At 38.8% G+C, this 12,412-nt stretch overlaps 1 protein-coding gene across 8 annotated transcripts in view; it reads right to left on the bottom strand.

Annotated features, from left to right (window-relative positions):
• The window catches only part of KDM6A (lysine demethylase 6A), a 151,088-nt gene that overhangs the window by 57,665 nt on the left and 81,011 nt on the right, over nt 1–12,412 (bottom strand). For all 8 annotated transcript variants that reach the window (XM_066177059.1, XM_066177060.1, XM_066177061.1 and 5 more), the window contains exons 6-7: nt 12,203–12,323; nt 1,279–1,333 (exon numbers count right to left, since the gene is read on the bottom strand). In XM_066177059.1, coding sequence (XP_066033156.1) covers nt 1,279–1,333; nt 12,203–12,323 — 176 coding nt within the window. The remainder of the gene's footprint in view (nt 1–1,278; nt 1,334–12,202; nt 12,324–12,412) is intronic.

Genomic DNA, 12,412 nt, shown 5'->3' with positions numbered 1-12,412 from the left:
ATTAAATGGAGCATTTAGTGAGGGTACCCAACACCCTGGGGCAGGGTTTCAGTGGGACCTGCCCAAGCACCTCTCAGCCCTCTTCACCCTCACCTCTGGGTTTGTCAGGCAGTGAAGCCTTTACATGGGGCCACCCCTCTACACAAATCTAGGGGCAGAGGGCACTGCAGGGGAAGGGTTAGGAAAACCTTATAGAAATTCAGAGATTTAGTGAAAACTGATAAAAAGTTAGTGAGAAAGAATATGAACAAACACGAAATACAATAAAGAATCACATGTCTGGTGGAAAAGCAATAAAAGCCTATTGACTCAGGGAGAATTTACAAAATTATCTGTACTTGTTCCTGATAAGTGACAAAGCTTTGAACACAGCCTTGAAGCACAGCTGGCTCCTTGATACAGCCACTGGTTTCAGCCATGTGAACAAACTCCCTTTCACTACCTTGCTGATAGAATATTCACAATTCCATCCAGTTTTTAAAGAAATGCTTTTAAATATTTTATCCAATGCCTCGGAAGTGAGGCTTGGGCAGTAACTTAAACTCAACATGAACAACAACTTAAGCTCGAGCATGAAGGTATCTTAAAAACTGAAGGAATAATTTCCTTCATAACTCTCTGCCTTTTAATTCTTACAGACTCCAAAACACGGAGAAACACACATTTATTCTTGCATTCAATTCCACTAACTATGGATAAATAGTGCAGGACACTCAGTTACATCCTACAGTACTATTGTGCCTATGACAGATCACACTGCACCAAACATTAACATGTTCAAATACAGACTAATATAAAGTTGACATTAAAAAACCCCAAAAATCAAATATGGGTGTTTTTTTTCTTATTACTACAGGAAGACTGATGCTGAATTTTGGATCTATAAATTCAAATGTCATGAGAACAATCACTGAAAATTTACAGAGTATCAAGATGACGAAAGTTTTAAATAATTGCTATTAAATGTGTGCCATGGTACAAGCACCAAGTTTATAAATAAATAAAGAGCAGTCAAATAGTAGATTTCCTCCAGAATTCAAGCCTTTAGAGTAACAAATAAACTAAGTCTCAATTTTTACTTATTCCATTTACTCAAACAATCCACAACTCCACTGGAACATCTGTCTCCACTGAGAAAGGGAGACAAGTTTTGTAGTCTCCCTTTCTCAGTACTAATTCTTTTGATTTTGAAGACCTGGTTCATTAAAAATCCATACAGTTGCAAGCATAAGACTTCCAAAAAATCCACAACAAAATAAATACTTCTTGGTTACTTACTTTCAGCGTTAGACAAAGTGCAGGGATTGCAGTCAATCAAAGCTAACTGAAAATGCTGGAAAGAAAAAAAGAATTATTTCTTTTCAAACAAAGTAATACTAGCACTTGGGCAAACTACTAAGAGTAAATCAATTTTGTACTTGAAAATCAATACTGCATTTCACCACTTGTCTTAAAAAAAACCATTTTCAATTTCTGTTCAACTGCTTACTAGAGGAAAGTAAATTTTATTTTATTGCAAACGCTGCAGTGTTTCTAGTAGTGTAAGATGGCAACAGATCTTCACAAACAACTGGGTTACATCTGAAAGGATGAAGGCATCAAATGAATGGTCAAAATTAGAAGATCAAGTTTTTATACACACAACTGGGACTTGCAGACACACCAGCTCTTAGCCTCAAGGAGATAAATACTGAAGTACTCAATCTAGAAAAATGGAACACTCTTCCTACAAACTGAGTGATTTTGAGTTTTCAAAAAATTGAACTCTTGTCAAAAAGCATTTAATATGAATACCTCTACATTAAAACATGAATTCATAAGGAGTTCATAGGTTCTCACATCCTCTCCTCCAGATGTTGAGAAAACTTGAGTTAAATATTAAAGATTGTATAATTTTAATCACTCTTCTTTAAGGAATACAAAAAATACCTTTTAAAACCTTCTAGGTTCTCAGGTAAGTTTTTCATTCATCTATAAAGAGGGTCACAAAAGCAGAGCAATGAAGTCTGTCTGCAAGTGTCATGTTAATTCACTGATCACTATTTAGTGTACAAAACTGAATGGAACAGGCACAGAAACTCCAGTGCCTGAGCTTTTCCATCAACTTTTGAGAAAATCCCCAATACAGTGTGAAATTTTGATTCAATTAGTTCAACAGAGAATAAGGCCTAGGAATACAGGAACCTAAGAGTTACCCTATGAAACACTACTGTTAATAAATACAGTTATTTACAAAATAACAGTGTCAGGCAATTTCTAATACACAAATCATGACTGACTCCTCAGTATCCTTTATTTTCTTAGCATAAAAATTATAATTTAGATCAAACTATTCAGGATGCCAAACCAGGTGGCACTGGGAGCCTACTGCAGTAGCTGGGAAGAAAAAAAGTCTGTATCAATGCATATGAGCAACACACTTTCAGTATTGTTGTACTCAGAGCTACCAGATGCTACTTAACTTTCCTCATGGTCAGAATAACTCCTTGAGTACTGCATGTCTATACAAAACATTATCTTTAAGATCTGTAGGATTTTATCAGACCGTCCCATTTCCAAAAAAAACCCCTAATTTTAATAGGGACAAAAAATTCGAAGATTAATGTATTATCCATAACAAGATATAAGAAGAATGCTGACACTTCCATAAGCTCTGACATACATTGATGCAGCTTCCTCCTCACTCACTTCATCAACATCATTTGTAACATATACCACCATTTAAAAAATGAACCAAACTCAAGGTGAACAACAACACAATTTCATGATTTATAATGAACATTTTAGTAATATCCCCCCAGAAGAGAACACAAAAATAATGGATTCACACTGTAAAATAACTTAACCTTAGCACAAGCATTAAATAATAGCTTACAAATATTAATTATTAGCTTATTTATCTGCTATGTCTGTTCCTTTCTCTACTGCTCAGCAGGCAGACAACTTACAGTCTCCCCTCACTTACATTGCAATGCAGGTTGAGTGCCTCAGAGACATCCTTTAGTCTGTTACCATAGTGATTCTACTAAGCAGATAACTTAAAAAAAAAACAAACCCTAAATAAAAATAAAATGCTCTATCTTAAATTGCATTTTGCCTGCCAAAAGAAAAAAAAAAAAAAAGAGGCTCTGGCCTATACAACTGAGTGTTACCAATCTAAAAGGTACAAAATCCTTCCTGTACAGATGTGTCACCTTGCACCGTCACTTACAATTACCATGGAAAGACAAAGCAGAATGGAACAGATTTGCTCTCACCTAGCGATGCTATTATAAAAAATAAGCAGATCTAAAGAAAAAAGACTGACAACTGTTCTGCGGCAGTTCTTCTGAAGGGTTTTTGCAGTGAGACTCACTGAGAGAAAGCAGGCAACCATGTAAGAATATCTAACCATTTTAATATATTAAGTATGCCAATAGTATCAAGTGTTATACAGTAAAAAAAAAAAACAAACCAGAAATATTCCCAGCAATGCCTCCTAAAAAAATTAAATATTCACTGAAACAGTAGCTAGCTTTTGAAATTCAAAAATCTACACTATGAAAATTGTCTTAGTGTGGCAAATTTCTATTTGCACTAATCACTAATCTACAAACGGTAAAGAAATAGATAAACCAAAGCCAGCAACTACAGAGAAACACACCGTTTGCACTAGATAGTTATCACAATTAAAAGCAATACACAGAAACCCCAGAACCTTTCAAACCTAAAACCTCTGAAATGCACACACACGAGCAAACCTACACCTCTTCCCGGATAAATAATACATAGCTCCCCGTTAAGTACTCAAAATCAGACAAAAAAAAAAAACAACCCCATGCACGCATTCTAACACATCAACCTGGTCAGCCAAATGCAGATCCACTAATCACAATTACCAGCACCAAAAAATTAAAAAAAATAGTAATAATTTCCAACTTCCATTTCTGCAACCAACAGCAGCGGCTGGCAAACATCTGCACCCCTCTCAAATATTGCAGCACTGAGCTGGCTACTGCTGTGTGGAATAGTTGTTATGCAGGAGAGGCCGCTGCAGCTCAGAGACGACACACAATACCTCAAGGCAGACAGCAGTCTATAGAAATTCAAATCCCCAGTAAGAGGATTTACCTAGAAGGCAGTGTTCTGAATGTTAAAAACTAACAGGCTCTCCTCAAGGGCTTCGGCTCAAGGCGCAATCACAGAATCGTTTAGGTTAGAAAAGGCTTTAAAGATCAGCCAAGCCCTAAATCATCTTCATTTGTAGCCATCTGTAATTGCAGAGTTATCTACAGCCCATTCCATCTCCTCTGGAGTCCTTGACTTGCCTCTGATTGCGGAAACAATTCCGAAGATAACCTTTCCAAGGATGAGCGGTACAGTGGATTCCATATAAAGAGAACTGATGAAAGCACTAGGTCTGGCAGTAAAGGAACAGTAATCTGGTAACTTAACATGCTTTCTCTCAAATAATTAACACCGATTCTTTACGATGTAACAGGAAAGTACCCAAGGTTCTGTTGTTTCTTTAATCAATAAATGACAAAAGCAAAACGAACCCTTTTCTTTTCAGTGCAAGATTTTCAGAACTGTCTCTGTTTACATCCAAACCTGAGACCTCAGCGTAGTGATTCTACTCCCTCCTCCTCTCCAGGGTGACATCAGCAAGTTTAATAGCGCTCGGCTCTGCATTTATTCAGCAAGCAAGGCAAGCCATCATCTGAAACCTGACAATCCTCACCGACTTACCATGAAGGAAAGCTCCATCATGACTCAGTAAAATTCTGTCAGGAGATGGCTTTTTCTGCCTGTGTGACCTAGGTGTGATGTCCGTGCTGCTCAGAGCAGCTTTTGTTCAGATAAGTAGGACGCGGAGAGAGCCTTGTGTAACCAGCCGGGGCAGAGTGCCAAGCCTCCATTTGCCAGGCATCCCTGGGACCAGGGGAGAGGGTCAGGAGAGGACACGCTCCATGTGCTGCTACAGCAGCTCATCCTGCTGCTCTCCACTGCTTTCTGAGCTCAGAGCAAATTCAGCTTGCAAGATAAACGTTTGTGTAGTGTAAACACTCGGGTACTTTTGTCCAATGTTCAAAAAAAGCCAACTTACAGACAAGGGAGAAAAAAAAAAAAAACTGCTGGAGGACAGAAGGAACAAAGGCCACATATACATATACACTGAACAGCAACAGTGTGCTCTGAAAAATATCTTGTTCTGACAAGCTCTAAGAGAAAAAATATTTTTAAACAGAAAGATCATACAAGCCGTATTTCTGCAACCCCAAAAAACAAGCTGCATCTGAATTTACTGACCAATATCTTACAGGGTGATTTTCACAAAGCTATCTCAACACTCACGTTTGCCTCCACCTTTCATGTATTCCTTCTGCAACATCAGAATTGAGCTATTCCTGTGCTAACAGCCTGAAAGACTGCCAGCAGCGACAGAATGACTGCGAGTCTGCCGCCGCTGCCGATCCTCCCGGAGCTGGGGTCGTCCCAGGACTCAGCCTCCGGCCCCCACGGCTGCCCGGGCTGCAGGACAGCACAGCTCGGGCCTTGCTGGCAACCTGTGGCTATTCTGTATTTCTGTGTGCCCTGAACGCCAACCCTGCAGCGACACCCGGTAAAACCGCGTCGGTCCTGATGGAAATGCCTCTTAAGGTCCACGAATGAAGTGCACCAGAATGACTGAATATCCCGAGTTGGAAAGGACCCACAGGGATCACTGAGTCCAACTCCTGGCCCTGTGCAGAACCATCCACAAGAGCCACAGCACATACCCGAGAGCACTGACCAGACAGTCCTTGAGCTCTGCCAGGCTGGTGCTGTGACCACTGCCCTGGGGAGCCTGTTCAGTGCCCAACCACCCTCTGGGGGAATAATCTTTTTTTAATATCCAACCTAAACCTCCCCTGACACAACTTCAGGCCTTCCCTCAGGTCCTGTCACTGTCACCAGAGAGAGGAGATCAGTGCCTGCCCCTGCTCTTCCCGTCATGAGCACGTTGTAACTGCAGTGAGGTGTCCCCTCAGTCTCCTCCAGGCTGGACAGACCAAGTGCCCTCAGCTTCACACGGCTCCTCCTCAAGGCCTTGACCATCTTCACTGCCTTTGGCTGCTCTCCAATAGCTTCAAGTCTTTTTTCCATTGTGGCACCAAAACTTTCCCCAGCACTGGAGGTGAGGCTGCCCCAGTGCAGAGCAGAGCACAGCAGGACAATCCCCTCCCTCGCCCAGCCGGCCATGCTGGGCCTGATGTCCCCCAGGACTGGGATGTCCCTCCTGGCTGCCAGGGCACTGCTGGCTCATGTTCAACTTGCCATTGACTAGGACTGGCCCCTTTCCACAGCACTCCTCTCCACCATATCATTCCCGAGTCTGTCCATACATCCAGGGTTGCCCCACTCAGCACCCTTAGACTGAATGCTCAGCTTCTGAATCACCTATTCCTCTTCCCCACCTCCCAAATGACCGAAGATGCCACGCACCATGGTAATTTAGTTTTAGCACTTACTGCTCTTTGTAATCATGGCATCTCTAAAATACACCCGTAATTCTCTTTTACAGAAATTAGTCAAAAAACTGAGTGAAACTAGGTGAGACAGAACAAAAGAGAACACTCTGTAGGCCAGACATTGTGGTATCATTATCCACTGTCAAAACCAGTCACACTAATAACTCTCCTGCAGTTTCATTACAGTGCCACGCTGCATTAAAAACTGCCACGGATTTACTTCTTGTATGTGTCTTTCCACCATTGACATATGCAGACTACAAAGACTAAGAGAGACGTTTCAATCACAAATGCTGCTTTCCATCCACTTCCACTTTTATGGAAATTATCTTTTGATTCATTTCATTTTGCTTTCCACAAAACACTTTTTTGTGTGAAGTGCTTGAAATCTTGGATAGCCAACTCACAAGAGCGAAAGTCTTTCTCACCTTGCTTTTTACCTAAAAAAGCACCTCACAGAATTAATTCCTCATGGAATTAATTCCTCACAGAATTAAAGACATAAAACTAGACATAAGAAAAACTTCTCATAACCGCATGTATTTTGACTAGTTATTTTTAATTACTAAATTACGTAAGGTTTCAATGTACAATGTTTAAACTTAAAAACTACACATCTAAGCCCATATGAGAAAGATAACTAGGTGGTAAAACAGAATATGAAGGCTTGAAATCACAGATTTTCACTCTCCTAAATACTTGTTTACTTATTACTCAGATACAGAACATAAAAAAATGAATGATATGTCTCTAATAGTTATGTGCTGGCATATAATAGCTGCACTAGCTAAAAATATCTTTCATAAGTATATATATACAGGAGAAATATTTGAGTAAGTGGTAGAAAAGTGTCTGACTGACTATAAATAAGTACTTCAAGCTGTTCATCGATACATCAGTACTTAATTTCTTTATATTTCATGCATATTCATACAATTCATGCACATCTTAATTATTTTGCAGCCTTTTTCTTATCCTAATATAAGCAGCATGTCTTAACATTACTAACAAATGAGAATCTTTAGAAGAATAATTAAAAAATTAAAATTATATTTAAATTGATGATTTACGGGCAAGATGAAAGCATAAGCCTGAAGCAAACTACTGGAATAACTGTTTTGTGTATAAAGAAGGAAGAAAAATTTCTGTAAGTGAAAGAATCAGTATTTCTACTAGAAGGCAGATAATTGAAAACATGAGAAATTGAATTCTCATTCTTCTAAAGGTTTTGTTACTGGATACAGGGTGCACCTGTAATAAACAAAACAAAATTCTCAAGACAAAACATTGCTTTGTTTGCTATAAACCAACCTCAAGTGTCCAGCATTCCTACTGACCACCCATTTCAAAAAAAATGACCCCACAAACCAAACAAAATCCAACAAAACCCACTCAATTCCCCCACTACAAATCTCCATACAAAAGCAAACAAAGCTTCCCCTCATAAAACCAAACCCTCAGAAAATCTGCCCCCTGGCCACCACTGTTCCCTCAATGTTATCAATCTAATAAATATAGAAAACAAAGGGGTTTTTTTCCCTCATAACTATGAATTCTGCATTCAAACGGCTTTCAGGATCATGGCTCTAACTCCCCAGTAAAAATACTTCCACACCACCAAGCAGGATGAGCACCAGAAGGGAGATTGGTTTTCCAGAGCTGTCACCTGGTGCTCAGCTCCCACATGTCAAAAGGCTCTGGAGCAGTATGTCATACAGGAATATCCTCCAAAATTCTCTTTGAAATCTTTCATTCACACATCTTTTCTAGAAATTGTTAAGATTCAACACTACTTAAGAGAAGAACTGAGAAACACATGTGAGACAAGATGATTACATACACCTATGAAAAGTAGAGGCCAAATTAAAAAGAATAGATTCAATAAATAGGAAAATGACCGTGATAGCGAGTGACATGTCAGAAATAATGCAGCACATACTCAGAAGTGTAAGTATTTTTTCCAACTACATTTACCCAATGAATAAAAAGATGTATTATATTCCTAGAGGTCTTGCTTTATTCTCCTTTCAGATTATCACAGTGCCACCACAGCCACCACCGTGGACCACAGTATTCCCTGTGTCATTTGCAGGAAATGGTGAACAGGAAAGGAGCAGCAGGACATAGTGAAGTGAAAAAGTTAGGCTGTGAGGTAAACCTTACTAGCATGTTGTTGCTACGGTCATCAATTTATAAAAAGAAATTAATTAAGGAATTAATTGTACTTTTCTGATGAATGGGGCAAATTCAGCTTTCACATCTCACCTCTGAAGGTAACACTGTCCCATCTGCCAGGTTACACACGGACTGTTTTCTTTTCAACCAAAAGGGTTTTCTTTTCCTTAATGTAACCCTGAAGGCCAAGTAATTTTCAACAGCATTGGTGTTGCAAGAGTTTATGGCAATGGGGTAACAGAGAAAGTCAAGGATTCTCATAGTAATTTGCAAGTCTTAACTGCAGAACAGGCAAAACCAGTAATTGATTTTGAAAAAACACTGAGTTGATTTTATGCCTGTTAAACAGCACTCTAGCAATTATCTTGATCATCAACATCTTAAAATAGTAAAAATTAATTTTGTGCTTAAATTGCTTACATAAAATACAGATGATTTATGTTAATGCCCTAAAATTGTGAAAAACATGGAATACATGACCTTCAGACTTCCACCTTCCCCCTTTGCCTGAAGACTCTTACTGACAATGACTCTTACTGACAATGACTCATCTGTTGGCAATGGTTTATTCTTAGCAATTACAGACTTAACATGAATGTTTAAATACCATCAAAAACATTATGATATTTCAAAGTACTTTAATGCAACGTTGGTACAATCTGTGAAACCCAGAGCAGCCACAAGCGAGTACCAGATGAAAAGTTACTTCCACTTTCTGCCTCCGTGTGAACAGGGAGCTCAAACTGGGCAAAGAGCCCCAGGAAAAGGGTCTGTGCTCAAGGCCAGTCACAGGCAGGCAGATCCCAACCCCCTTAATTACCCTTCAAAATACTGAATCCTTTTAAAAAGGTCCGCAAAACCAAAAAAGGCACAACAAGACAACTCTGTCTTTTCATTGCTTTGGGTTTATTATCTTTCTTTTGTTCAAAGATGAGATACTCTGTGTCTCAGAGAACGAGACAGACATTGTGTGAAAACATCCCTTCACACTCTTCCCTCTCATCCCTTCTCCATTTTACTCTCCCCATGCTTGAGCATAACCAGTGCACCAGCACTTCACTTAGTTCTCTTCACTAAGGAAGCATTTTCTGACTTGCCTCTCACATTCCCATCATACTTTCTGGTTTAAGGTGTTTTTATAAAAAAAGATTGGCTTTTAAAGAAGCTACAGCCCTGTTCTACTTAGTTTTCTTCTCAACTGACACATTGTGATGTTTAAACTGGTAAGTTTCAATCAGTAACACTGTTTTCAAACAAAGTAGGTAAGTCCGTGGACTGTATCTTAAATTAAATCCACAGCTGACCTGAACTGGAAACAGCTCAAAGTGTTCAAGACCGAGATGCACTGGGTCTTTTCTTTTGTTCCCCACTGTCATTCTTAACTAAGGATTGCAACCTCCACAGCAAAGGAGGCAAACCAGAAACTCTGCTTCAGGTGTCTCAGCTGGTAATTCCAGAACAGTTTTTCATTACATTTTGAACTAGAACAGGATAAGACAGCTCAGTCCCCTCCTTCCCATTCCATCAACCTTGTACTGGATGTACCAACTGGGCAATCTCAAGCTGAGCTGGCTCAGGCTTCTGATCCACCTCAGTCTGCAAATGGGGAAAAGCAAAAAAATGAAAAATCACTCGATTCGAAGAGGCTGAGAGTGCAGAAGGACGTGGTCAGGACTGCAAGGTGGAAAATGAGACTAACTTTTAGCAACAAGCTGCACTTATATTGCTTTAAGAAAAACATGAAACCATCTCTAATGCAAACACCCATCATGTTCACTTCACCATCTTTTGAAGACCATCCCTCTGCCCCAGGAAAACCTGCTTTATTCGTGGCCATTTGTTTTTGTCAGTGACTTAACCACACACCACATAAAAGCAATGGAATCATGATAATTTCGCATTAAAAAAGATTAATTTCTTTCTGTTTTCTAAATACTACTTCAGTGTTTTTCCCATTTGTAGCTGGTGTTTTGAAAACTTGAAGTTTGGTATACTCAAAATCCTCATGGTAAGTGACTGATTTGTTTTGCAAAATTGTGAACATCCAAGACAAGAAATGATTTAGATTGAGTTATCATAATATTTATTTAAATACCTGATTCACTGACAGAATTGCAAATTTTATGGCACAGCAGAAAATGGTTATCTATTTCTTGATCAATTTATATGAAAAATTAAAATCATATCATCAACTAGGTTAGAAAAGACCTTTTGATATCACTGAGTTTTTCCTACTACTTGATTACAAGATGACCACCTCCTTGTAAATTTAATTTTGTTTTCTCCCAGCTTCTTTAAAAATAAAACCAAAATCTATTTCAGCACTTCTTTTATTCTATATATCATGACATACCAAATCTGTGCCAAAGTATAAGGAAATAGGATCACTCAAGCTCACACATAATCCCTTTCTCAACCTCCTCCTCTCCTTGCTCTCTTTCACCATTCATTGCACGGAAACCTTTTCTACTCCTCTGCACAATTTCCAACTCCACCAATCTCTGTAGGTGAAACCTTGGGCTCTGGATGAAAAGGGAAGCCTGGGGAGAGAACTGCTTCCCTCTATCACAAAAACCAAAAGAAAAAATTGAGAGTAACACTCTACTCTTTCAAATCTTGGATAATGTGACTCTAACAACCCAAGAAAACAATCTGCCAAGAAAAGGACGCCGTAAGATTCTTGAAAACAAAACACTTCTTGTTTTCGTAATTTTTAGGAAATATTAATATGCAGGAACGTGTTTATAACTTGCACTTAATTACAAAATTCTCAGCTCTGCAGGTGTATTTCCCACCACATGTAACTCTGTTGAAAGAACACTTCCTTTTTCCAACACACGTAACAGCTAAATTTAGAGGCCAGGAAGGAAAGGGCATGTGGGTAAAGTAGAAAATCGAAAGAGGAAAAACATGGGCAAATGTGCTGAATGGAGGGAGATAAAATGACAGATTACAATCAGAGACCAGAAAAGAATGTAAATAATAAGGAATTTGAAAAAGTACAAAAGAAACAAAGTGCTGTGTTACCATAAACCATTTCCAACTGATTAGCCAGAAACTGTTGCCTTAGAAGCTGACTCTCAGGAGATGAAAGAATAATTAACTTCTACAAAAGTAACAATTATATAAAAAAAGAGATAATTTTGCATAAAAACTTTCTAGTTTACTAATTCCAAGAACTTCCAGTTTACAACAAGGAAACAACAGGAAAAAAAAAAGAAATATAAAAATAAAAAATCAAATAATTCAAGCTGCTCTTTGTTTTTTCCCCTCAGCTTACAGTACAACCTCAGTCTTCCCCCCAAGGTTCACTATATTAACAAGAGCCCTACACCAAATTTTTCATCTGGAGTGTAGCACCTCACACACCTCAAATTTATCCTTCTGTTTAGACTGAGACATTTCACATTAAAGCACTTTCATTTCTATAGCAGGTGGTCTGTGTCTGTTCTGTGCTTATGCATTCCTTGCAGCTTTAAGATGCAACACACGACTTGTAAGAAATGTTAATTCAATTTGAAAGGACTTAAACCTACCTTTAAACTAGACTCATAGTCTGTGTTCACTTTGAACATAAGCCCAAGTCGCAAATGAATTTCCTTGGCTCGACAAAAGCTGGGATCAACATAAAGCGCCTCCTGAAATGCTTTAATTGCCCTGAAAGAAAAACACAGATTTAAAAAATTACTTTTTACTGAAGTATTACTCTACAATCTATGATTTTTATATAGCTAACAAAGTAGATC

The sequence above is a fragment of the Chamaea fasciata genome, unplaced genomic scaffold, assembly GCF_029207755.1.
Source record: "Chamaea fasciata isolate MVZ Bird 193981 ecotype frontalis unplaced genomic scaffold, bChaFas1.0.hap1 SCAF_2, whole genome shotgun sequence".
Taxonomy (NCBI): Eukaryota; Metazoa; Chordata; class Aves; order Passeriformes; family Sylviidae; genus Chamaea; species Chamaea fasciata.
Note: the sequence above shows the minus strand (reverse complement) of the source record. Positions and strands in the feature narration are given on the sequence as shown.